This window comes from Microtus pennsylvanicus, chromosome 5 (genome assembly GCF_037038515.1).
Source record: "Microtus pennsylvanicus isolate mMicPen1 chromosome 5, mMicPen1.hap1, whole genome shotgun sequence".
In the NCBI taxonomy this organism is placed as follows: Eukaryota; Metazoa; Chordata; class Mammalia; order Rodentia; family Cricetidae; genus Microtus; species Microtus pennsylvanicus.
In genome coordinates, this window is record NC_134583.1 from 46,495,602 (window position 1) to 46,521,323 (window position 25,722).

The 25,722-nt window shown below is 49.9% G+C and overlaps 1 protein-coding gene across 5 annotated transcripts; it reads right to left on the reverse strand.

Annotated features, from left to right (window-relative positions):
- Apbb1 (amyloid beta precursor protein binding family B member 1) lies at nt 1-23,732 on the reverse strand. Of its 5 annotated transcripts, none has more exons than XM_075971763.1 (15): nt 23,637-23,732; nt 23,311-23,469; nt 15,591-16,325; nt 9,166-9,341; nt 9,012-9,068; nt 8,848-8,933; nt 8,672-8,735; nt 8,158-8,307; nt 7,675-7,802; nt 7,156-7,270; nt 6,926-7,010; nt 6,602-6,685; nt 957-1,072; nt 637-813; nt 1-555 (listed from the first exon to the last, which is right to left on the reverse strand). In XM_075971763.1, exons 3-15 carry the CDS (start codon nt 16,309-16,311, stop codon nt 388-390), a joined length of 2,127 nt encoding a protein of 708 aa, XP_075827878.1. In that variant the 5' UTR covers nt 16,312-16,325; nt 23,311-23,469; nt 23,637-23,732; the 3' UTR covers nt 1-387. The 5 variants fall into 5 exon arrangements, with proteins under 5 accessions (XP_075827878.1, XP_075827881.1, XP_075827880.1 ...); XM_075971766.1 differs by lacking the exons at nt 15,591-16,325; nt 23,311-23,469; nt 23,637-23,732 and adding exons at nt 10,105-10,144; nt 10,280-10,363; nt 10,723-10,774; XM_075971765.1 differs by lacking the exons at nt 23,311-23,469; nt 23,637-23,732 and adding an exon at nt 22,972-23,129.
- Nucleotides 23,733-25,722: the final 1,990 nt, after the last annotated feature.

Consider the following 25,722-nt stretch of genomic DNA (forward strand, 5'->3'; position numbering starts at 1 on the left):
GCAGCGCAGACAGACTTTATTAGTGATATCAGTACAGCAGAGGTGCCCGCAGGACAGGGGAGAGGGGATCCATGCCGAGACCAGGCCCCTCCTGCCCTGCTGGGCCTTTGAGGGTGGGGCCTGGCTTGGACCAGTTCCTCCTGCTCCACCTCAAACACTGGGGATGGAGAGCCCAGGGCTGGCCTTGCTTCTGGCCCTCATGTCATCAGCTCAGTGTAATGACTTCTGTGAAGGAATTCAGTTTCTCCCGGCTCCTAGGTAGGGAACCCCAGCTACTGAGGAGGGGCAGCCTTGGGGACATGAGGCCTAGGAACAGTATCCAGGGTCCCCTAACCCCTGAGTTCCCTGGGGCCCAACACAAGCAGATGGAGGAAGGATGGGATTTCTTCATGGGGTCTGGGATCCTAGACGTTTGGGCTTGAGGGATCCCCACAACGACTGAACACCCCTGCGGACAGTCCACCCTACGCGTCTGGCAACTGACTCCGCAGGGGGTGCTGGGAGGCAGGAGGTGGAGGTCTGGGAACGAGCATCCAGACACTTCTGGTAGCGGAGCTGCAGAGAAGCAGAAGGGCAGTCACTCTCCATCTCAGCCCCTTAAGGTCACAGCGCTGTCCCACTCCCCTCCCTGCTTACCATGCATGCAGCCTGCACAGCCTCGGAGAGGCTGGCAGCATTGGGCTCGCACCAAAACATGTGGCAGCAGAAGGAGGCTGGGCCAGCAGCCATGATGAACGCAAAGGTGTGCACATCTCTGCCCACAGCCAGGAAGGAGAGGAACCGCACCCGGCACTCCCCCAGCACTGCCTCTGTCTGCAGGGAAGGCACCCAGTTAAAAAGGAACACCCCGGCCCTATCCCACTGAAGCACACCCTTCTGATAGCCAGTTCTCCCCCCCACTCGATGCCCCTCCATGGCAAAGCTCAGTCACACTTTCTCCCACCCCCGCCCTTTACCTGCTGGTGTAAGATGGTGAGAGTGGCGGGGGCCACACTGACGTGACTTGGGGTCCACTGTTCACGGCTACTGGAGGACAGAACTGACTCCAGGGCTCCATTAATCACATCCACCCCTGGAAGACACAGACACAAACATGACAGCTCTGCCAGTCAAACCCATCTCAGCAGCCTGTGGCCTGAGGATGCTGCTGTCTAGGTACTCCTCCTTGACCTCAGTGACTCCCGACCCTTCCTCTTTCTATCCTGAATCTCCAGCTTGGTTTTCTTCACTGACTCTCGCTTCAGTCCCTCTCCCCAGAGAGCTGCGACTTCCCCATCTGTTACCATGCATATTCAAACATCACCTGGACTCTTTGATACAATAGTGGCTTCCTATCAGCCAGGTTCGTCCTCTCTCTCCAGACCCAAACTTTTTTTAATCTTTAATTAATTAATTATTGTATTGTGTATTTATGTTCACTGAGGTCAAAGGACAACAGCAGGAGTCAGCTCTCTCCTTCCACCATGTGGGTCCAGGAGACTGAACTCAGGTTGTCAGGCCTAACTGCAAGTGCCTTTACCAGTTGATCCACCTCCAGGCCCTAGTTTTTTGTTTGTTTGGGTTGGATTGTGGTTGTTTTGTCTGTGAGACAAGGCTTCACTGTGACTTCAAAACCTGGTCTAGACATGGAGTCCAGGTCAGTCAAATCTACACAGTGACACCTTGACATGAAAACAGAAGAATAGTAGCTGGAAAGAGGAAGAGGCTCAGCACTGGGGTCAGATGCAGTGGTGTGTGTTTACCCAGCACTGTGGAGGCACAGGTAGGCAGATCTCTGTGAGTTTCAGTCAAGCCTGATGTACACAGTGAGTTCCAGGACAGTCGGAACTATGTAGAAAGACCCTATCTCAAAACAAACAAAAAACAACAACAAAATACGCACGCACACAAACACATCAATCAGTAAATTCAACAGGAGTGAGAGGAGAAGATATGATAATAGAAGGTGAATATAAACAAAATACATTATATACATGTAATGAAATATCATAGCAAAACTCATTATTATATATAACTAATATATGCTTATAAAAACATTCAAATAAAAAAAAGGTCTCTCTGGGAATGGTGGTGCACACCTATAATCTCAGTACTTCCACAGAGACAGAATGAACTATACATACTGAGATCCAGATCATTCATAGCTACCTTGTCTCAAAAACCAAAATCAAACAATCCCATAATGGTCTCCTTTACTTCAAAGTCCTATAAAATCACAGACGTGGAAGGCAGAGTCAAAAGGTTCGCCACAAGTTCAAGGCCAGTCTTATCTAAACAACTTTCAGTAAAAGCTACTAGTAGAGATGGGTGTGTGTGTGTGTGTTGTGGGAGGAGGGTGATTTGAGGGGAAGGATGCCCTGAAGGACATTTATTACTAATAGCCAAGTCCCCACGGGCTCTTTTCCAGTGTCCACTTTCGTCTTCCTGACTACCATCCTAGGTCTCACCTGGTAAGCCTTCTCCAGGGCATGGAAAGGACACTCTTTTTGTTGTTGTTTTGGGTTTTGTTTTTGTTGTTTTTTAAGATATATTTTGTATGTATTTGTGTGTGTGTAGTCCTAGCTGTCTTGGAACTTGCTGGTCCTGAATTCACAGAGATTCACCTGCCTCTGCTCGGGAATGCTGGGATCAAAGGTGAGCACCACCACACCTGGTTTCAGAGATAACTCTTATCAAGGTGTCTGAAGAAACCCTCTTTCTACTGTGGATTTTACGGTCATTTCAAGGACAGAGACCAAATGTGGCGGGATTCTGTTTCTCAGTCTGATGCAGCTCATTTGCTGAAGGTTTCAGATTCACAGGAATGGCATCTGAAATGGCACACTAAGGCAGCAGGGGCATACGCGTGGAATGGGAAGTCTAATAAGGCAGGAGTGCACAGGAGGATGACGACACAGGAAGGAGCAGACGGGCAGAGTCACGCTGCAAGTCGCCAAAGCAAGGCAGAATGGTGTGATGTCTCCGGCATTTAAACTGAAGCGATGGGAAATTTCAAAGTTCATGGGGGTGGAAGAATCACCAAAGTCAAATGAAAGAACAAGCGGATGATCTTGCAGTGGAGCCTGGCTTCTGAGTCGGTGGTGGGTTGAGGGAGGTGATCTAGAAAAGGCAGCTGGCTGAGTGTAGTGGTAAACACCTTTAATTCCAGCTCTTGTGAGGCAGAGGCAGGTGGGTCTCTGAGTTCAAGGCCAGCCTGGGATACAAAGAGAGTTCCAAGACGACGAGGACTACACAGAGAAACTGTCTTGGAAAAAAGAAAAAGAGGGGGGGGGGGTGGAGGAAAGGAAGGAGGGAGGGAGGGAAAAGGGGAGGGAGGGTAGCTAAATTTCATAGGTCAGGGTTAAAAACCTGCATTCCTATTCCTTATCCTGCTCATCTCTCCCCTACAGCCGCTGTCACTTTCAGATACACCGCCAATGTACGCCTCTTTGATTGTCTCTCCTCGCTGGAGTGTAATCCACTCGAATGCCAGACCATGCTCAGTGCTGTTCACTGATATATGCTGAGATTAGAACGATGCCTGGCACAAGTAAGGTATGCAAGAATAACCTAGTGGATAGATGGGTAAACCCTGTAGCTTCAGGGAGGACACTGTTTAAAAAAGGGTAGGGGATAAAGAGGGAGCACAGGGTTGGCAAGATAAATCAACAGACTTGCCACAGAAGCCTGATGACCTGAGTTTGATCCCCAGAACCCACGTAAAGGTGGAAGGAGAGAACTAACTTCTCAAGGTTGTCCTCAGACTTCTATAGGTTAACACATGCACACACACATGCACACACGAACGCATACATGCATGCATGCACATTTTTACAGGAGTGTACAGATGAAAAGGAGTAAGTAACCTAAGAACCCAATGGTCCAAAAGCCCTGTCTTTGAAAGGACAGACCCATGGAAGTGACAGGGTAGCCAAGGATTGCTTTGGAATTGTGAGGTCCTGTGTACAGCGTCAAATGAAAGGGAACAGTAATGAGTGGGGGCTGATAACTGGAAGAGTCAAGGGGGGGTTAGAAGTTGTGGGTAAGAAGGAAACCAAAGCCAAGCAAGTCCCCAGGTCCCCTACCCGTTTCTGTTCTGAGAACCTGTTTTCACCTCCAGCTCCTGTTCATTATTCCTTCATTCCTTCTTTCTTCCCCTCCTCTCTTCCTCCTACTTTGATTTCTTTTGGAAGGAGGGTCTTACTACACAGCCCAAACTAGCCTCAAGGTCACAATCCTCTTTTCTCTGTCCCTCGAGCTGGGACTGCAGGCACGCACCAGGATGTACCACGACAGCCACCATTCCTTGGAGTCCTCTCTGTCTCCTCCCACCTCTTTCCTGTTGTCACTGTCCTGGAAGTGTCATCTTCCTCCACGCAGACATTAAATACTGGAAGACTACAAAGGTGGCCTAAGCTATTTTCCCTTTCACTCTGAGCTGCCCATATTCTAGTGCCAACCTCTGGTGCCATACTTAGGATTGACTGTCTCTGAAACCTAATGATGCCCAAACTTCTATCTCAAGTCCAGATCTCTGCTCTCAGCTATGGACAAGACCAATGAACCTAGCTGCCAACCTGATTCCCACTAAGTTTGTCCAAGGGTACATTGAATTTGGCGTATTTAAAACTGAACTCACAATCCCATACCTAAACTAACCTCTGCCAGTATCTGTTACTTTTAGCTGCTATCCAGTTAGCACTCTGCTATCAAGTCAATGCCAACCACTCCTTAACGACACCTTTAAGTCATCTGTAATGCCTGTGTCTCTCACCCTACGGATGGTCACCAATGCCTACTGACTTACACTCCTTTTCAGCCCCACTGTTGTCTAAGATTCTCTCAATACCCACTGCCATGAACATCAAGATCCTCCTGCATTCCCTACATCTTCTTCCACCTGTTCAACATCTTTATTCATGGTACAACTAAAGCAAGCTTTACTATATTTGTATCTGTCCAAGAACTCTCCTGAAACATGTATGGTTTGGGCACGCGTCAAGTGTTCTCCCCAAAAGCCCATGTGTTAAAGCCTCGATCCCCAGCCCATGGTATGACTGGAAGCTCTGGAACCTTGAAGAGATGGGAACAGCAAGAGGTCTGTCCCTGAAGGGGACTGTAGAACTTTGGCTTCTTCCTCTTTTGTTCCCAGGGTGTGAAGGGAGTAACTTTGCTGTGCCAAGGGCTCCTGTATGATTTAATGTTGTCACAGACAAAGCCAAATCATGAGCCAGATAAACTGTTTCTCTTTAGAAGTTGATTACCTCAGGTGTTTTTATATAGTAATGGAAGCTGACCAATGCAAATGGCTCCCTGTAGCTCTTATCTTGAAGAAAATATTAGTATCGTAAACTGAGGGTCTCTTAGTTTGACCAGTGCACAGCCCTCAGCACAGGCCTTTACAACTTTCTCTTACTGCTTCCCAAGTCCCAGTGTCCCCTGCTCTGGACCCTCACACAGTGTCCTCTCAACTGAGCATAAGTTTCCCCTGACCTGGCCTGCCTTCATCTAACTTTAACACATCTGCTACTGTTCATATTTCTCAGCTCATTGGACACTATCACGAGAAGACTGTTTTCTTTTCTTCCTTTTTTTGCAGGAGTGAGGTAGGTCGAGGAGATAAGGTCTTTCTCTGTAGCCCTGGCTGGCCAGGTACTCATGATATAGCTCACCACACTGTGGAAATCCTGTTTCAGCTTCCCAAGTACTGGGATTACAGATGTCACTAGACCTGGCTTCACAGGAAGAATTTTCTGGTCCCCCAAATCAAATGAAGGTCTTTGGTTACACCTTGCTACTTCCTTTCCATAAAGAACTTAATTTATCATGACGTTTGTTTGATTGGTTCCTGATTACTGTACTATAAGCTCCCATAAATGCCATGAAAGTTCGGCTGTGGCCATTTTCCCCAGTGCCCAACACAAGGCTTGATACAAGGTTTCAAAGGCAATTGTTAAGTTAATGAACAAACAAATGGCAGGGTCTGTGAAAGCATGGTCTCTTGTCTCATTTCATTATCTGCAAACAGGTATTACTGTAACTGTTACACGTAGGATTATCAAGAATTAAAGAGGGTTGGAGGTTTAACTCAGTGGTAGAATACTTGCTTGAATGCCTGACGATTTGGGTTTGATTCCCATCTCCTTACACACACAATCAAATAAAATACTTTTTAAAAAGCCTTTATGTTTCACAATACCAAAACCTGTGTCAATGATACTTACCGCTTCCTTCTCTGGATGCTCACGGCTCATATTAAGACTGAACCCAGTACCAGGCTAAGGCCACGTGTTTCCATCAACTCAAATACCTACCTCCCAAGCCCATCAAAGCTCTCCCATGGGATGGGGGTTCAGGGGAGGAACTTTCCCAATGAGCCTAGCTCAGCACTCATCACGTGATAGCTATTCACTATCACATGGATAGAAACATGCTCACTGGAGCTGCAGGCAGGACACAGGGCAGGCGGGGACAGAGCTATAGGGAGATGGGATGAATTCTGAAAGGCAGGGATCTGCCTGCCACACATGACAAGGTCCAAGAGAAGCAGCCCGAGGAAGTACAGGGTGGGGACAGAGCTCTAGGACTGAGGGGTGGCCCCTGAGGAAGAGTGCACACATACCAACAGGTTTAGCAACAGGTACATTCCCGAGGTAATAGACTTGGAACTTCTGTACCAGCTCATTCTTAGGTACTGGGAATTCCACTGTGGGGAGAAGAAGAGGGTCAGCCGTTCTAGCCTGCAGCACCAGCGCAGAAGCTATGCACTTGCCCAGCCAAATCCTCGCCCCCACTTCTCCCTGCCTCCCTCTACAGAAGCCCCTCTACTTAAGTAAAGTATCCCATCTCCACGTGCTGTGCCTGCCCAGGAACCTGTGCCTCTTCTTGGGTCACCTCACCGTAACTAACAAAGCTGAGCTGGGCCTTGAAAGGCTGTAGTACTCACCTTGGAAAGGGACATCCACAAGTTTGGAGTGGTCCAAGGAGAGTCCATTCACCAAGCAGCGAGCATTGCGCCGTTCAGACATGATCTGAGGAGTGAATGGGGGGGGGATGGGATCTGTCAGAGTTACAACGCCCTGAAGATCCCACCTAGTTACCCACCAACTCAGCAACCCTGCCCACACCCTTCTAGAGCAAAGGTGACAGCTAGTCCAGGGAGTGGAGGGGCCGTGCCTTGGAGCAGATCTCATGCAGGCTGGTGGCGATGTTCTTGGCGGGTGCCTCACAGCGAAACACGTGGCACTTGAGCATCTGGGTCAGCTTATCACGAGCTACGTAGGCAAAGTCCCTGTTGGGGGAGGGTCACTTCAATGTTTCCTAGAACCATCAAGTACCAAGCCTAGCCCCCATTCCACCCTCATCCTCTCTGTCCGTGGCAGCTCCTAGAGGGCTTCTGCCCTGGTGTTCTGTAGGTTCTGTCTTAAGGAGCTGTGGAGGACAGATAGGTAAGCATGCTGAGATGGGGGATAATGCCCAGCACAGCAGGTGAGAAGGTACAGGGCATAGTAACGGAGCCTAAGTGCTTCAAAGCATCAGGTCCAGGCGTGGGAGGGGCACAGCCAAAGCAGATGGGCGTCAATACCTCTCTCTGGGTCCGGCAGCACAAGAGAGCCAAAGAAGAGATTAGAGAAGAGGATTCTGATGGTTGGGTGGATGAGCCCCCACCCCCGCCCCACAGACTCTTGTGCCCACCTTCCACTGTCCCGCCCGACGCCCCACACGCGGATGCTGACGATGGGCTGGGCATGAAGCAGCGCCTGGCTCTGTGGCTCCACCAGTTTTAGTGTCTCATCCTCCAGCTGGAGCAGCAGATCCTTTCCCTGCAAGCCCAGGAGGCGGGACTCAGTGCTACCCCAGTGGGAAGGTGGCAGAGACCCACCATCTCCAGCTCAAGGGATATTAACCATCACAGGGGAGGAGCAGGGCTTGTTTAACCATCAGACCACCCAACTGGGGGCCTTACTCCAATAAAGGTCCCCATGGCCCTTGTCATCCCCATCACAGTTCGGCAACCGCCCCTCATGGTGTCAGCCTGGGGTTACACATCCAGCCCATGGCATACTACTTAAACCAACATCCACTCCGGTAGCCTCACAACCCTCTGGGAGACAAGTCCGATCTCCCGTATCTCCCACACTCCCACACTCCCACCACCTCACCAGCTCAGGCCCTCACCTCTCCCCAGCCCCCAGACATCGGGTCATGGAGATTGTTTTTGTGGTAGGAGAGCTGACGGATACAATTATTAACTGCCACACTGCTGCGTCCTGGGGCCAGCTCCTCCTCAGTCATCTCCACCCAACCTAGGGAGCGCACGGCGAAACACTGCCAGACACAGAAGAGGGTCAGGGTAGATCTGAGATAGAACTGGAGGTGCCTTGGACAGAGGACAGAGGGGCTCCTTATTTAGAACAGAAAAGGTGGGGTGCATTCCAAACCAAGATGGAAGCTCCACACACAGGACATGGCAGAAGAGACGCCTGCTGATCCAAGCCTTCAGAGTCCCCAGGAGACCCTTGGGCCAACTGAGTTAAATACCGAAGGTGTCAGAAGACTGCCCAGCTCGGACACACAGCCCTGTGATGAGACTGGGAAGAACTCTCCATCTGAGAGCTGGCTGAGACCACAGACGCCCTCACAGCACACCATGGGGGCCTGCTTACAAAATGGGTACTGGTCTTGAACAAACCTTGATCCCTGGGTTGGCATTTCGTTGGGGCAGCTTCTCCTCCTCTTGGGGCAATGGTTCTGGGCTGGAGGCAGATGAGAACACTTGACATGGCACCCCTATTTTGGGGGTTGTCCCAATACCCCCATTCCACACAGAACCAGCCTACCTCTAGCCCACTGCGCCTGGTGACTCACCTGAGGCTCTGAGCTGGGAAGGATAATGTCCCCTCCTCAGGGTCCTTCAGCCCCAACTCCATTGGGGCCTCCTCATTGGGTTCATTCTTTTTCAAAGGAAAAAGGGATCGAGGAATTAGGGCCTTTCCCAGTCACCCCCACAATGAAGCTGGTCTTTCATTTACCTTCCAAAATTCTCCTTCCTCAAAGCCTTCTTGGTGAGCAAAGCCGGTCCAGGTGAGCTGGAGAGGGGATGGTACAGGGTTGGTAGTGTCACCTCGTCCTAGCACCACAGCCCCTTCCACCCCTGGCACGGAACAATAAGCTGCTGAGTCTCACCTGGGATTCCTCTTGTGGGCTGCTCCCCTGTGAAGGCGAGGCCCGGCCTGGGGGCTCCCACTGGGTGGTCCCTGTTGGGATGTGCCAGTAGTAGGTCCCTGAGGTGTCCTGGACCCTCATCCATCCAGCTGGCAGATCGGAATCCGTCTCGAAGGCGTTGGGGTTCCAGAAGGAATCTGTCAGGTAGGAGGCTCAGTGAGGGTCAGCCCACCCAACGAACAGTCAGTAGATGCCCAGTCCCCTTCCCAAGCCCCGATGGCTGGGAAGAAGGAGCCAAGGAAGGGACAGTATAGTCCCTGCTTGCTTGTTGAGTCACCAGTGGTGAGCATGGCTCAGACCTCCTCCTGGGCCCTGCTGCTGCCCAATGTGGCCACATGGAGGGCAAGAAGGTAAGAGAAGGAGGTTGAGTGATCCCAGTTCACCTCCTCATACATCGAGCATGTGCGTATGTCTGGCTATATAAAGGTGCACACACTGACAGTTCCTGTCCATGTGCACACGGAGCCACAATATATGTAAGCCCTATTACACACCTGTGCAGCCATAAATAGTGCACAGCACATAGAAAATTCTGGAAGGTATCACATACAGGTGTACTTGTAAGTTCAGCAGCAAACATAGCAACACCAGTTACATACTCATGTAGAGCTTTGTGTATATACATACATACATGCATACATACATATATACATACACACACACATTATCAACCCTGCTACCTCTGTGCAGTCACTACACACACACAGACACCCCCACCCAGACCCCCACACACAGGCAAATATGTCATGCATACACATACAGACTACGTATCTGTGATATACACCCCTCCTCTCCTGGATCTAAATCACTCCATCCTGTCACCCAGACTGTGTGCCCTCCACCTCTGTTCTCTTTGTCAGCCCCGCCCCACATCACACCCAGTCCCATGCTGCCCCTCACCTGGACTGTTGTCCTGCAGGATGATGGCCAGGAAAAAGTCCTGGGAGAACATGGCGCTTACTCCCTGCCCCTCCTGCCTCCACCCTCCCTCCTCACATCCCCTTCCAGCCCAGCCAGCTGGGCTCACAGCCTGGTGCTGGGCTGCAGAGAAAAGCTCATCCCGCCCCCTTCTCACCAGGGCAGAGCGTCTGCCAGACAAGATCCTCCTCCGCCTGGAGTTCTCAAGGGAGGGGCCAAGACCACCATACTAGGGAACCTCCTTGGGATGGAGATGGGATGAGAAGAGAGGCTCATGAGACCCCAGCTCCTCCTATTCTACTTTCCTTACCCTGGTTCCCCTCCTCAATCCTGAGTCTCCATCCCATCCTCCAGCAGTGACATCAATGGCACAGTTAAGCCAGTTTTACAAACACCAGGAGACTCAGGCTCCTGGGAATAGCTCAGCCACCTGGGGCCCTGCAGAACCTATGGTGCTCAACATAAACAGGGTGTGGCTTCCAACAGGGATCCCTCCCTTATCCAGACCCTATCCAGCACTTTCAACTAAAGGGTGGTCTTTGAGAGCCTGAGCCCTAGCAAGATTGAGAATTTGAGGCTTCCCAGCACCACCCCCCTCACCTGCCAGGGCCCAGCTAGGTTGCAGCGTCTCCTCGGCAACCGCAGCAGCACTGGGATGGCTGGGAGCGCCCAGACTGCTGACGTGCTTCCCGTTACCAAGGAAACCAGGAATCCTGACTGGTCCAAGAGGCAGCACTGAGGGACAGGCAGTCTAAAGACCCAAGCTGCTGGGTACCAAGACACAGAGGGGCTGGGAGTGGGTGTGGCTATGCCAAGGTGTCTCCGCACCTGACATGAGTTAGTCAGACGAGGCGCTCCGCCATCCTCAGCCTGCAAATGAGGTAAGTCCGCAGACACCCAATAAAAAGGAGTCCTTTGTGCCCATCCACCTTCTAGGCAGCCATCACTGTCTCCACCCTCACTATCCCACTCTACTGAGGTTCAGCAAATGTGTGCTTTCCCCCAGACCCTCCCCCAACTCCCTTCAGGACTTTGTTGCTAAAACCTTCCAGGAACACCAACCCCAAGGGCCCTTGCCCTCCCCAGCCTGCTTCACGGTGGGTCGGGCATTTCTGGAATGTGGGGAGCAGTTTACGGTTCCCCTGACTGAGTCATGCACACCAATCCATCTGCCATCCCTGTCAGCCCCTGCCTTCCTGCTTCAAAGAGCTTCATCCTTCCGATCTGTCCTGGAGGGGGCAGCTCCTCCCGCCTTGACCATCTGGGAGGCCCTTCTGGAGCTTGGCACATCTCTCTCCAAGCACAACCCAGCTGGGGCCTTTGCTTCCACACACGCGCATTAATTCCACAACCGTGCACTTTCCTTCAGGCACTCACGTGATCCAGATATCATTATGGCCTCCTCCCTCCCTCCCTTCATTCATCCATGAATGCCTTAGTGGCTTAGGCAGGCAAACTAGTTTGCTCAGGAGACCATGATTGTGTAGCGCTCCTCCTCCCCTTCCCCCTGTGCACATCACTACTACAGTCTGACAACCAGCATGCTTTAATGTAGATTACTGCAGAAGCCTCTCAACTGGTTTCCTTCTGTCTCTACTACCAACTACAGCCTGAATGGTTCTTAGGAGATGCCAAACTAATCAGGTTCCTCTCCAGTCTAATACTCTTAACTGCTCTCTCATTACCCTCAGGACAGAATCCAAACCCCTCCTCGGGTTTTAGGTGCTCTTAAGAGCCCCTAGTTGTCTGCCTCTTAGCCTTGCCTCTGACAACTCCCTCGCTCTCTTCCTTCCCTCCTAGGTAATTACTATTACTATTACTAGCTATATTACTCAGTCCACCTTCAGACAACAGTGTAAAGGGAGCTCTCACGGCAGACCCATCTTCCCTGCTCCCTCAGGATGGCACGACGCCCTCCTTCTGCTCCTCTACCCACCTGCTTATCATCACTGATTATGGCTGTCTATTTCTGTCTCCTCACCAGACACTCAGCATTCACAAGTACCGAGAGGGTAAGAACATCTTTGTCCTGTCCAGTCTGTTCTCAGCATTCAGGACAAGGCCTGGCTCAGAGTGTGTCTCCAACACAGGTAGGAAATTCATTCATTCATCACCCATTCACATTGCTCACACAATTCACACAGTCCATTCATCACCCATTCACACTGCTCACACAATTCACACAGTCCATTCATCACCCATTCACACTGCTCACACAATTCACACAGTCCATTCATCACCCATTCACACTGCTCACACAATTCACACAGTCCATTCATCACCCATTCACACTGCTCACACAATTCACACAGTCCATTCATCACCCATTCACACTGCTCACACAATTCACACAGTCCATTCATCACCCATTCACACTACTCACTCAATTCACACAGCCCATTCATCACCCATTCACACTATTCACTCAATTCACACAGTCCCTTCATCACCCATTCACACTATTCACTCAATTCACATGGTCCATTCATCGCCAATTCACACTATTCACTCAATTCACACAGTTCATTCATCACCCATTCACACTGCTCACTCAATTCACATAGTCCATTCATAGCCAATTCACACTACTCACTCAATTCACACAGTTCATTCATCACCCATTCACACTGCTCACTCAATTCACACAGTTCATTTAGTCAAAAACTACTTTGTGGAGATCTCAAAACTGGGGGAAAAACTTTTGTTCTATCCTACCCCATTTCTACTTAGCAGAAACCCACCATCTGCGGCTCTCATAAAAGAAGAAACACATCCAAGAAGGAACAAGCAGTAGCTGGACCCCTCCTATCCTTGGGACTGGCCTAACACCTCTAGGTCCAACACCACCTGGACTCCAGGAGTCCCCTCTCACTCCTCCATGGCCTGTTGAGATCACTGGCCATGCCCAGCACACCCTTAGTCCTTCTGTATTGCTGCCCTCCCTCCGCAGAAGATCAGAAATGCTGCCACCAGTGACGACAACCAGGCCTCTATTTGGCCAGCGACTCCTGTCCAGGGTAGCAGGGGAAACCAACTGTAATCAGCAGTGAGGCGAGCCTCAAAGAGACACATCTGACCTGCACAGCTCTTCTGAAAAGCCAGAATTAGTTACTGACATTTAGAATTTGGGAAGTTTACATTGGAATCTAACTTTCGGTGTGTAGATTCTTTTTTTCTCTAAACTCAATCCAGTAAGTAAGTAGCTTGAGTAAAATGAAAGATGCTCCCTTTACAGAGAACGAAGACACTGGCCACCAAAATCCACTAACAGCACACAAGGAGAAACAATTAGACTTTACCTTTGGTATCGTACCACCTATGAGGTGCCCTCCTTGAAAAACAAAACAAAACCAAAAGCCACCAAACCAGAATCTGACCAAGGCTCTAGAACAATCTACTAGTTTACACAAAATACAGAGGAAGAATATGTTCAAAACTATTTGGAGAAAGAAGCTAAAAAGTTCAGATCATGGAAAACTCAAGACAGAAAACATACTGTGTGCACAATCAACAGAAAAATAAAGCAAACGTTTATACACGTTCAGGAAACTTCAAAGTCAGGCATTGTGGCTCACGCTATAATCCCAGCACCTGGGAGAGGCAAGAGCATCATTACCAGCTGGAAGCCAACCTGATCTACATAGTGTGTTGTTAGTTCTAGGTATCTAGGATTATAAAATGAGTCCCTAACCAAGCAAATAAATAAACGAATAAACAAAATAAAAGAAAGAGGAAAGGAAAGAAGAGCCAGTAAGATGACTCTTCAGGTAACGGCGTTTGCTGCCAAGCAACGCCCGAGTTCAATCCCCTAAACCCACATGTTAGTTTTTATTTTATTTTTTGGTTTTGTTTTGTTTTGAAACAGTTTCTCTGTGTAACAGTTCTGGCTGTCCTGAAACTCACTTTGTAGACCAAGTTGGCCTCAAACTCACAGAGATCTGCCTGCCTCTGCCTCCCATGTCTGGGATTAAAGTGCGCCACCATTGCCCGGCAAAACCCACATGTTGGAAAGAGAGAACCAACTCCTGAAAGTTGTCCTCTGACTTCCATATGCATGAGTATGCATTTAAAACAAAAAACATAACCACTGGGGCTATTTGGATATCAATTCATATAGTTCTCATCTTTTCAGAAGGCTAAGTGGGACAATTACCAGACAACTGGGAGTATGCTAAACACACAGATAAATATAAGCAAAACCAGGCTGGATATGTAGTATGGTGTGGTTCACGACTACAATCCCAGCACACTCAGGTGGAGACAAGGACCCAGCAAACCTAGGGTCAGCTGAGGTTACAGAGCGAGACTCTTTGAAAGGAAAAGAATTAAACACACACACACACACACAAACCTAGACTGAGGCTCAGCAGTGAATAAGGCATTGATACAGCAAGACTAGCTATGCATTGATGTTTATAAAAATGGGTGATGAACAGGTCAGGCTGTCATCTCTACTTCTGTATGTGCTTGAGAACATTCAGTTAGGCTTTTTAAAAAGAGAAGATAAAGAGCTCAGGTATCTGTAATGCATCTCCCATGCCAGCATCCATTTAGTAGAGTGTAGACACTGTTAGCACCTTGAGAAGTCAAAGTCAGAGTCTGTCTCCGCATCTGTCCTTCCAGGAAGAGAACTTAGGTCGAGTATGCTAAGCAAGTGAGCTATCATTAACTCATACCACCCCCCACTGAAGCTTTTCTTATATCCTCACCCTCAGATCTTTTGGGCTGTAGCTACAGCCACAGTAGGGAAATCTCTACTCTGTATAACATTAGCAAATACAGAGTCCCAGCTTTATTAAATGGGTCACATTTAGTGATCAATCTTTGTTCTCCAATATCTATCTCCCTAGAAGGAAGCACAAGTTTACTCTCTTTGTCCCCTAACTTTTGGCCAATATTTCATTCCTGAAATGGCACCCTGGCAACGGCCAGCATGGCACTCTGCACAGGGCATGTGGTTCATAAGCAGAAACGAACCCTCCCAGTTTGCAGAGGTGGAAAGTGGGAATAGACATGACTATCCCAAGTCCACCTTAGTGCTGTGCTGTGCACAGAGCTCACTCAGGTCTGGACTCAGAGCTGCTTTAGCTTTTAGCTGTTATGATCCAGGACTATCTGTGACCCTCAGGAAGCTACGACACTTGCCGGGGCCTTTTTCTCATCGTTTGTATATGGACATAGAAAGAGTATCTATGTCACAGCATTATTGTAATTATAAGTACCACAATGCTGACCAGAGGGTCAGTTTCTTAGTAAGTGCTCATCAAAGCAGCTAGTCTACACATTAACCACGACAGCCCACACAATGAATAGACAGATACACCCTTCACGGCATGCACGACAGACAGACCTATGGCCAAGCACCCTCTGACTGAGGCAGCAAGCTCTGCACCTCATTCTTGGGCTGGCCCTGGCTTCTGCACGACTCCACGCCCTCCCATACTGCCACATCTAGCTCCACATGGTACCTGTGTCCTCTGGGGAGCCATAGGACGGGCTGCCCTGGGATAAGGTGGCCCAGCTTGAGTCCTCATCACTGGCTGCACTGTTCCGCATGCCAAATAGGAGGCTAGCACTCTTGCTATGTTCCCGGGGGCCATCCGTGAGGGTCTGGGGCCCAGAGGGGACTTCCACACTCTCCAGGGGCTCAGGCAGCCCTGGAGGAGAAGACAAGTCCTCCTCTTCCTCTTCTTCCTCCTCGTCTTCATCATCCTCCTCGGCCTCCCCTGCTGCCTTCTCCTCTCCTTCGTCTGGTCCCTGTTCCTGGGTGTTGATGATCAGGCCGGGTCCACACAGCCCTCGGTTGGCTGCATTGTGAGCTGAGAGCTCCAGCTCAGAGTATAGATGAATCAAGCCTTTGGGACCCAACGGTGCTGTCTCAGCCTCCTGGCTGGCCTCTTCTGCCAAGGTCAACGTCACATTTCGGTTCTGGTCTCGATGGGCCGTGGCAGCCCTCCGAAGCTGGTTCTGGCCTTCCTTTAACCACTTGGCGTTGGCGGGGCCTGGTTCAGGCACACCACCCTCTCCCATAGCATTGCGAAGGTCCTTGGGTACCACAGCTGTGGCTTGCAGCTTGGCGTTCAGCAGCTGGTTATGGGCAGCGTGCAGGGGCAGCGGGAGGCTGAGTGCAGGGCCTCCGTGGCTGTTGGCATTAATGGCCGATTGGCTCAGGGATGATGGAACAGACATGGCCTTGGCAGATCCTGCGAGACAGGGAGGAGAGACCATGTTAAGTAGTCCTGTTTCTGACCCAGTCTTAGGTTCTGTCTCTCATCTTCTTGTGCTCCGTAGGCCAGCACACACCAATACATGCCCCATGAGCTACATTCCCATCAGACTGCAGCCCCACCCCCACCACAAGCCAGGCCCAGCTCTGCGCTGTCCCTTCCCCTGGTGTTCTGGAGTAGCACAGTGGTGCCTGCTTTCTCCTCATCACCAAAGGCAGAGTGTCTGCACAATGGCTCTCTGTGCATCCCCATGCCCCACTTGACCAGCCGGGGCTCACTGTGCCAGGGACATAGCCAGCACAGGACAGGCTCGTGTGTTTTGGATACTAGACACTGACTATCCCTTCCTTCCTGCCACGGTGTTATCTGGAGCGCCCTCACTGCCAGCCCCCTAGGCTGTATTATAAATCACTAATACCAGCCATCCCTCAGCCCATTCGACAATAATGACTGGCTAAACAGGACAGATGGGTGTGTAGAGATGGCAGACAATGTCCAGGAGAGCAGGCCACAGAGGAAGGGCCTTCAGCTCCAGTTCTTGGCTATACAGAGCCTTAGCTTAGTAGAGACAGTGTTTGTCTGTGAAATATCTCACCTAGGGCACCAGTCTCTGCTGCCAGTCCTTATAATGCTATGGTCCCCTCAGGAGCCTCTGATCTGGAGCCTCCAGCCTTTCCAGTCTTTTTGTGCAAGGATCACTTTATCAGAGAGACCTTCCCTATACATCTGTTTTTTAATTGCAGGCTACCTCTCCCCAGCTTAGTAACCCCATAGTCTTCCCAGGCATGAACCATCATCTACCAAGATAATTTATCATTTGTGTTTGTTTATTTGTTTTCATTTTTTTTGAGACAGGAGTTTCTCTGTGTAACAGCCCTGGCTGTCCTAGAACCAGGCCGGCCTCACACTCACTGAGATCCACCTGTCTCTGCCTCCCTAGTGCTGAGATTAAAGTGCCTCCTGGCTTCGCCTGTGTTTGTTTACTGACCTCCTGATGGCTAAGTTCCATGTTGGTCAGGATTTTGCATTACTGTTGTTGTTGTTTAAAATGTTGCATTCCCAGCCTCTAGCAATGTCCTGGCATAGAGCAAGAAGCAGGAACCTGGCGATTAGCAGTCACCGAGGAAGTGTACAGCCTGCCCTCACATCTCCCCAGACCCCAGTTATGCTGTGCTCTGGATCTGCCTGTCTCCGCAGTGGTTTCTGGTACCTCAGTCACACTCCTCCAGTCTGTATGTGAAGGGGATCCCTTGCTTCAGTATCAGCCACTTCTCAGGTGTCTCCCACACACGCACCAACCAGGTTCTAAGTATGACCTATCCTCAAGGGTCCCTGGACACCCCCCACAGCCCAATCAACCCTTTTCACTGTCAGTGACCTGTGCTGGCTATCCTGTGACCCCTTGCCTTTCTTGGAACCCCCACACCAGTTCTTCCTCCTTGATCACCCACTACACAATTCCTCCGCTCTTAATTCTTCTCCCTGCAGCCTACTGTTACTCTCCCGCCCAATAGCATCACTCGAAGCTCTCTCCTCCTCCTGGACCCTTCCCAGGCATCAGGACCCCCACTACACACCTCTTCCCCCATCTCCATTCTTTCTTGGCCCTCACCTGCCTCGGTCTTCTCTGCTGCCCATATGGAGTGCAGGTGTTACAGTGTACCTGAGCAAGGCCCCCCACCTCTCCAGGCTTGGCCCAGGACGTGGAGACAGGAGTCACAGCTTGCATCTCTACCATTTCTAGCTCCTGAGAATGTAGCACAATGCTAGGAACGTGTACAAAACAAATGAAACAGGTTTCTGTGCATGTGTGTGCCTCACCTTCACATTTAACTAAACTGTTGGGCTGATCCCTGTGGCTCCACCTGGACTGTGAGCAAACCCATGGTCGCTGGAATCAATGGAGGGGAAAAAATAGGCAGTTCTGTCTCCACCCAGAGCCACAGTAATTTTCCAAAAATGGAAACCACATTGTGTCACTCCCTGGTTGACAAAATTAAAGGGCTCACCACTGACTTTAGGATAAGGCCTGAGCTCAGTTTACAGGATACCTGAGAGGCCACTGCAGCCAACTCAGCCCCTCTCAGCCCCCATCCCGTCACACCTTATATTCAGCCATATGAAGTACGAGAGGCTCTGGAACACATCAAACAAAACCCAAGTCTTTGTTTACACTGTTCCCTCAGCCTGGATTCCTCACCTACTTGTAAGAACCTCTTCTTGTATTTCAAACCTCTGCTCAGCTGTCAGGGCTCCCAAGCAATCTTCCCTGAACTTTCCTCACCTAAAAAGGACCATCCCCTCCTGTGTTCCACAACACCCAGTGTCACACGCTATAGGAATATATGGCACTCTGTCTCACTCAGAATTACAACATCATCAAGGACAATATTTGTGTGCCTGCCAGAGTGGCCACTGTGTGGAAGGGAAGGATGGATGAAGGGGACAGACACTGGGGAACTAGAAACCTGGAAGTGTGGAACTGGCTGGGAACAGATACCAGAAAAGTCTGTATAGCCACCTTAGGCTTGGGTAGGCAAAGGGATCTTAGGGAAGGTGCTGGAAAACGATGAAGGAGCCCTGAAAGGCAGGATGAGACAGGAGTCCCGGTCAGGTGAGGCTCAGGTCTGTGTAAAGAGGGAGGAAAAGAACACTTAAACCAATGCTGTGGCTTAATGACTATCCAATGGCAGCTGAGACACCATGCCCCTGGACAGCTCATGGGACTTCAGGAAGGACATGTTCTCTGCAGCAGAGGTGGACAAGGCCATGTTTCTAGGTCAAGCTGAGGCTGACTTTCGTGACACTGGGAAGTGTACCTGCAGAGAGCAGACGTTTTGTGGGTCAGGGAAGAGTCAGGTTGACTTTAAGGAGTCGTGACCTTTGGCTCCAGGGCAAAAAGCATTGAAGTAAGAAGTGAAAAGTCTGTTGCAAGTGCTGAGATCCAGCTGTCTAGCCTGAGGCAACGTGACCACCACCTTCTTACTTATGAGAACAAACAAACAAAAAAAAAAACTACCTAGTTTCTTCAAGAACAAACACAACCCAACTCCTTTCTCACTGGGGTTATCCATAGTTGGGGCATCTCAAAGGATAAAAAGGGGCCAACATGGCTCATTAGGTAAGGGGGCTTGCCAAAAAGTCACAAGACCCAAGTTTGATTCCCAGGACCCACATGGTGGAAGGAGAGAATCAATTCCATAAACTGTCTTCTGGCCTCCATACCTTCATACCTTCACTGTGGTGCATGTACACCTATATCCCCCTGACACACACACTCATATCCCCCCATACCTATATCCACACACACACGCACACACCTATAACCCCACAAACACCTACATCCCCCCACAATAGGACATGGATCCTCCCCAGGAGGAAGTCACACTCTAGGGAGTCACTGTATAGCTCCTTACCGCATAGTAGGACACAGACATCTAGAACAATTACTGGCACCTATATGTACCTTCTTCTTTTTTATTTTAATTATGTTTATTTATGTATTTTGTGTGCGGTCACACCCTCGCCACAGCACACGTGTAGAGGTCTAAGGGCAACTTTCAGGAGTCTGTCTTATTCCTCCACCACATGAGGCCCGAAGAAGGAACTCAGATCATCAGGTCTGGTGGCAAACACTTTCATCTGCTGAGGCCATCTCGCCGGCCCACGAACAAGCCCTTTTTATTGACGATGCAGTACTAGAGGAAGAACAGGACACCATCAGAGCCTGGGACTTTCTGCCTGCGCACCAGTCGGAATTCTCCTGGATCATCTGTCCTCTCCCATTCTCTGTCTCCTCTCCAAACTCACAGGAGAAAGGGAAGCCATTTGGGGAATATCCTCAAACATCCAAACTCACAGGAGAAAGGGAAGCCATTTGGGGAATATCCTCAAACATCCAAACTCGATGAATCAATCTGTTCTCCTTTCTCTTTTTGCCTAAACCAAGTGCTGCACCTACTACTTACATTCTCTCAAGGTAAGAACAAGATAGTTCTTAGCCTGACCTTCCCCTGAGCTCCTCAGTGCTCTTATCTCCCAGCTCACTATGGCCAGCCTCCTCTTCCTTTCTGGCTTTTCTACCCCTGCTTCACTGTCAGCAAGAGAGGTAAAACACCTACTAAGGTCAACATGGCCTGTGGCATTTAACCAGTGGATGCTTAGTCGGCATGTGTACTCTCGGGAGAATTTAACCCCTTGAGCCCCCACCCAGTGCTCATTCATAGCTCCCCTGTGCTATATTCCTGGATTTCTTTCCATGCCTATGGGTACTGTTTTCTTGGCCTGTTAGACTTCCTTGCTTGCTCATCTTCCTCTCACCCATTACAGACTGGGTTTCTCACAATTTTACTATACCCCTTTCTCTTCCTTGTCCTGTATTCAGTAGAAGTAGTCATTCATGTGCACAGATTCGGCTGTCACCTATACAATGATGACTTCCAAATCTCAAGCTCCCTCACCTGAATTCCAGACACGTACAATCAACTCTCTACCCAACAGCTCCATCTACCTCTCCCAAAGGTCTCTCAAACTAACACATTCATTCCGGTTTCTCATTCCTGTCCCCTCATCTCATTCTTTTCCGGGGGCCATGTTATGAAATGACCGCCCATTCTATTGTCCAGTATTGAACAATCCTAGATCCATGTGTCACCCTTGCTGTTTACAGTAAATTCATTCCTAGACAACGACCTCGTTCTGAGAAAAAATTCTGGACTTATCCACTCTGTAGTACCTCCACTATCAACCATAATCTGCGCCAAAGTCAACGACCTTCTGGTCAAAATCCTTAGTGTTGTCTAAATTGTCCTGTTAGCTTGCCCGTGGCCTTCCTCCCCTCTGGGAGGAACTCTTATAATTGACCTCTCCAACCAAAGCAGCTTTCTTTGATTCCTGGAAGGCATCATGGTCTTTGTTCTACATGGTTTCTCTTCAGCCCATTTCTGGGACTTCATTATACTAACTCCCCCTTTACACTCTAGTCAAACTAAGCAATTCCTCAGAGCAACCTTCCCTTGACCCCTTCACTCTGACCCCCAGCCAGTCTAGCTGCCATTCTTGAGGTCTGTCAAAGCACTGTGCATCTTCCTTCATGTTTACCCCTTTCAATGCCATTCTCGTTTGACGTCTTCACAGACCCTCATTTCTCTATGGACAAGAGCCAGACTAGTCTGTTCTTTGATTACATCCTTAGTGCCTAATGCTGCGCCTTGTATATATCAGGGGCTCAAATCCTATCTGCTGAATGAATAAATGATCAGATGCATTTTTAAAATGACCATTACGAATCCAATGCTGATAATAACAGCTAAGGGGGGTAGGCAATGGGGTACGATTGGAGCAGGGGATGGCATCTAGAGTAAGTTTGACAAGAGTTGGAATCAAGTGAAATTAACAGACCCGGGAATTACTGAAGTAGCGGGCAACACAGAACCAAGTGAAATTCTGTGGAGGAGGGAGGGAGTGTAGCTCAGAAAACCAGTGTGAGCAGAACCTGAACTGAATGGACAGCTGCCATTTTGGGGTCTGAAGGAACAGCAGATGCGGAAGTAAGGTACAAGGGGAACAAGAGACGTGAAAATTAATTCACCTTGGAGTCTACAGGTTTGAAACTCCTGTGGGATGATGAAAAGGGTACCGGGGCCAGCTGGGCATATGTGAGTTTGAATTTCCTCAGAGTGGTCTGGGCCAGGCAAATAAATCTGGGACTGGACAGTTTATGTATTAAATTTAAAGAGCTGGAAATAGAGGAACTGGTAAGGGAGAAAGGACAAAGTGAAAGACCGCAGCTCAGGCCAGAACCCAGGGCCACATATGCAGAGAAGAGAGGAAGAAGAGAGCACCAGAAACTGAGAAGCAGCAGACAGTGCCTAGGAAAGAAACCTGGAAAACCTTCAAGGAGACTGAACTGACACAAACCAGCTGAACGCTCCTCAAAGGTAACAGCCTCTCGGCAATGGGTCCATTGAAGTTACAGGGAGGGCTCCGGTGACCTTGCCTGGAAGCTAGGGTGGACGTCCGAGACAGATGGAGTGGATTTTAAAAATGAATGGGAAGTTGGGGGTTCAGAATGCAATAGACAAGCAGAACTCAGAAGAGGCTGGGAATAACCTCTGAAATGGAGGGGGGAAACTGCTCCGAAGAGCACTCAGCCACTGCTAGGCCTCTCTCTCCGGTTGACGTGAGAACCTCGCCGGCCCCAGGGCACACCCCTCGGTCGCTGAGGACAACAGAATGCAGCTTGACAGATCCCAGGCCTGGGACTCTAGACTGGAATCAGGCGACCTGGCTCCTACCCGGCTCCAAGTCCCCTTCCCAGCACTAGACCTCCCCTCCCCCACTCCTCCACCGCCCCTCGCTTTGCTTCCCCTTCACCCCCCACCTCAAGGCATCCTGGAGGATCAAGCATAGCTATGGGGAGAGGGTCGATGTGAGAATGGAAGTGAACCCTGCGGAGGGTGGTCTGCAGGCCCGCGGTAGGAAGGCGACGCTGGGATGAGGCAGGGGGATCAGGCCTGGTCCGGGGACCTAGACCCTGAGAGGAAGGGGCTGCAAGGGGTGCAGGCTGCTGAGACTGGGGATCCCGCTCCCGGGGCTGTGCCGAGGCAGGGGCAGCTCCTACCTGTGCGGCGAGGCCCCAGGCCCAGGTGGCGAAGGTGGCTCAGGCTGCAGGGCTCCCGCTCCGCCGCAGCTTCTCCATCACAACATCCCCCGCCCAGGAGCGCGCAGACCGCGGGGCCGCGCCCCGAGCGGCGGAGTCGCGCACGGGAGGGGGAGGGGCGCCATCTTGGCCGGGGCGGGGCGCGCTTGCCTCGGCGAGCTGCACTGGCTGCGGCTGCCCCAACCGCACCCTGCAGACCCTTGGCCCTCTGCGAGCCCTGCGGCCCATAGCCCGCATGGCTGGCTGCATCCGGCTCCCAGGACCGCTACCCAGCTCTCCCCTTCCATGCCACCAACTCACCTTTTGCGTCCGCGAGGCCCTGGTACTGCACAGACGCCGGGAGACGCTCCTGGAGCTTGGAGCCTGATCCCCACTGGGGCGGTGCTGAGACCGCGGCCGCGCCTGGAGAGGCTGGCAGCCGGCTGCTCTCTGGCTCTTGTGGCAGCACTCCCTGACGTCCTGGGGATAATAATAGCGCGTATTTATTGACCGCTTGCTCTGTGCCAGGCTCTATGTTCAACCGTTTGCATGCATTCATCCTCAGATCAACACTATGCAATTCCCACAATTGTTGTTCTCGAATTTGAAAGGCAGGTGCTGACATTCTGAAGGGTAACGCGACTTGCCTGCAGTCACAGAATAAACTAGACCATAACTAAGATATTTCTTAACACTCCGCTTGTGTCTCTGAGCATAAAGCGGTGACACAGTCCCCCACCCCGGCTCCCGTTAGAAACCCACTAAAGGAAAGTGGAGAACGAGAGTGAAAAATATGAGGAAGAACTGCTGGGTGCTTGCTATATTTCTGTTCGCTGCTGGCCCTGAGTGGGCAGTGAGGTAGGTCTTAGCAGTCGTCAGATCGCTGACCCAGATCCCATCAATAATAAAAAGAGGCAGAACCCCTAAGAGCATGGTCCCCTGAGCTTTAATCGTGAACTCAGAGCATACTGAACAACTGATTGGAGATGCATCTAACAGTGCCCAAAGTAAATTCAGTATTTCATCTTGTGTTTGTCTTCTAAGGAATTTTCCAGAAATGGAAAAGTACATGCACACGCACATACGAGCACACACATGCCCATGCGAGCACACACACACACACACAAGATCTGGATGAATGATCTTTATTATACCCTGACTAGTTCAAAGCAGGTACTCTAAGGTTGTCTTTGAATATACTCTTATTTATCTTGTGGAACATATAAACTTTTTTTAACTTTTTGTTGTGGACGTTTTCACATATGTGCAAAAATAAAACAGTGTAACAAAACCCCCAAAGCCCATCTCTCAAAAGTTCATGGCAATCTAACAAGGGCCTATAATATATAAACCATGTTGGTTCCCACGCAGGACAAAAGGAACCCCAAATGAATCTGGTTTAGCACCTGACCGGAGTCCTTGAGAAACGAGCAAGGTTTTTCTAGAAGGATAAGGTATCCTTCTCATTCATTCGTTCACTCTCAACAAACAATTATAAATGTGTGAGGCACTGTCCTTGGTGCTAAGAACACCCAAAGGAACAAGGTAAGAGAGTTCCTGTTTCCATACCATTTCAAAGTTAACAGAAAGAAGAGACACCAAACAAGTAGTTAGAAACATGGTGTCTTAAAGAAAATGCACAGGGCACTGTGTGGGTAGGGTTAGTCCAGCCTGGGAGGTTTGGAAAACCCACACAGGAAGTAGAATTTAAATGAGAGATAAAGGTAGTAAATATTACGCTGGAGAAGACATTTTCAAAGCAGCAGGAGGACAGGAAGAGCATGGGCGCTGCTATAGTTAAAGATCTCCACCCAAACTCACGTTGAGTCAAGAGGACAACCTGAGTTATACATAGAAAGGTCCTGCCTCAGCCCCTCCCATCCACCCTGACCCCAGAAGTCACAAGGGTTCTGCTTTCATACACAAGTTTATCCATTCATGGGTTAATGGAATAAAGGGTTATATGGAGGACAGGTCTGTTATAAAAGCCAGTTGGTTGCGCTCTCTCTCTCTCTCTCTCTCTCTCTCTCTCTCTCTCTCTCTCTCTCTGTGGGGGTGGGGTGGGGTGGGGGGTTTATAAGACATGGTTTCTCTGTGTAGCCCTGGCTGTCCTGGAACTCACTCTGTAGACCAGGTTGGCCTCGAACTCAGAGATCCTCCTACCTCTGCCTCCCAAGTGCTGGGATTAAGGGCGTTACTACCACAGCCCAACCAGGCTGTGTCTCTTTTATGCACTCCCTCCTCTTACCCTGTGCCATCTTGAAACCATGCAGAGTCCTAACAGCAAGTTGAACCTCACCTTGATCTTGTACATCCAAGACTTCAGAAATAAAAATTGAACAAATCTTTATTATCTGTAAATTACCCAGTTCATGGCATTTAGCTATAACTACAGAAAACAGACGAAGGCAAGTGTTAATGGCGCAGAAAATGGCAAAAGGGATGGAACAATGCCAAATCAAGTTGGGTCTTGTATGGTCAGTTGGATGTTCAGAACTTTAAGGGCAGTAGAAAGTCCTCAGAGCTTAAAGTGAGAGAATGGCAGATGTGGTCATCTGAATATTGAGGGAGAATAGATAGAAGCCCAAGATTGCAGGGACTGGAAGGATGGTTCAGTGGTTAAGAGAACTAGCTGCTCTCCCAGAGGTCCTGAGTTCAATTCCCAGCAACCACATGGTGGCTCACAACATCTGTAATGAGGTCTGGTGCCCTCTTTTGGCCTGCAGGCATACA

Excerpts from the sequence above, each read along its gene's own strand:
- Apbb1 (XM_075971763.1), bottom strand. The coding sequence starts at position 16,311 with ATGTCTGTTCCATCATCCCTGAGCCAATCGGCCATTAATGCCAACAGC. Across the intron at positions 7,011-7,155 it reads TGCATGAGATCTGCTCCAAG|ATCATGTCTGAACGGCGCAA; the intron begins GCACGGCCCCTC and ends TTCACTCCTCAG. Across the intron at positions 556-636 it reads CTGTGCAGGCTGCATGCATG|CTCCGCTACCAGAAGTGTCT; the intron begins GTAAGCAGGGAG and ends GCTTCTCTGCAG.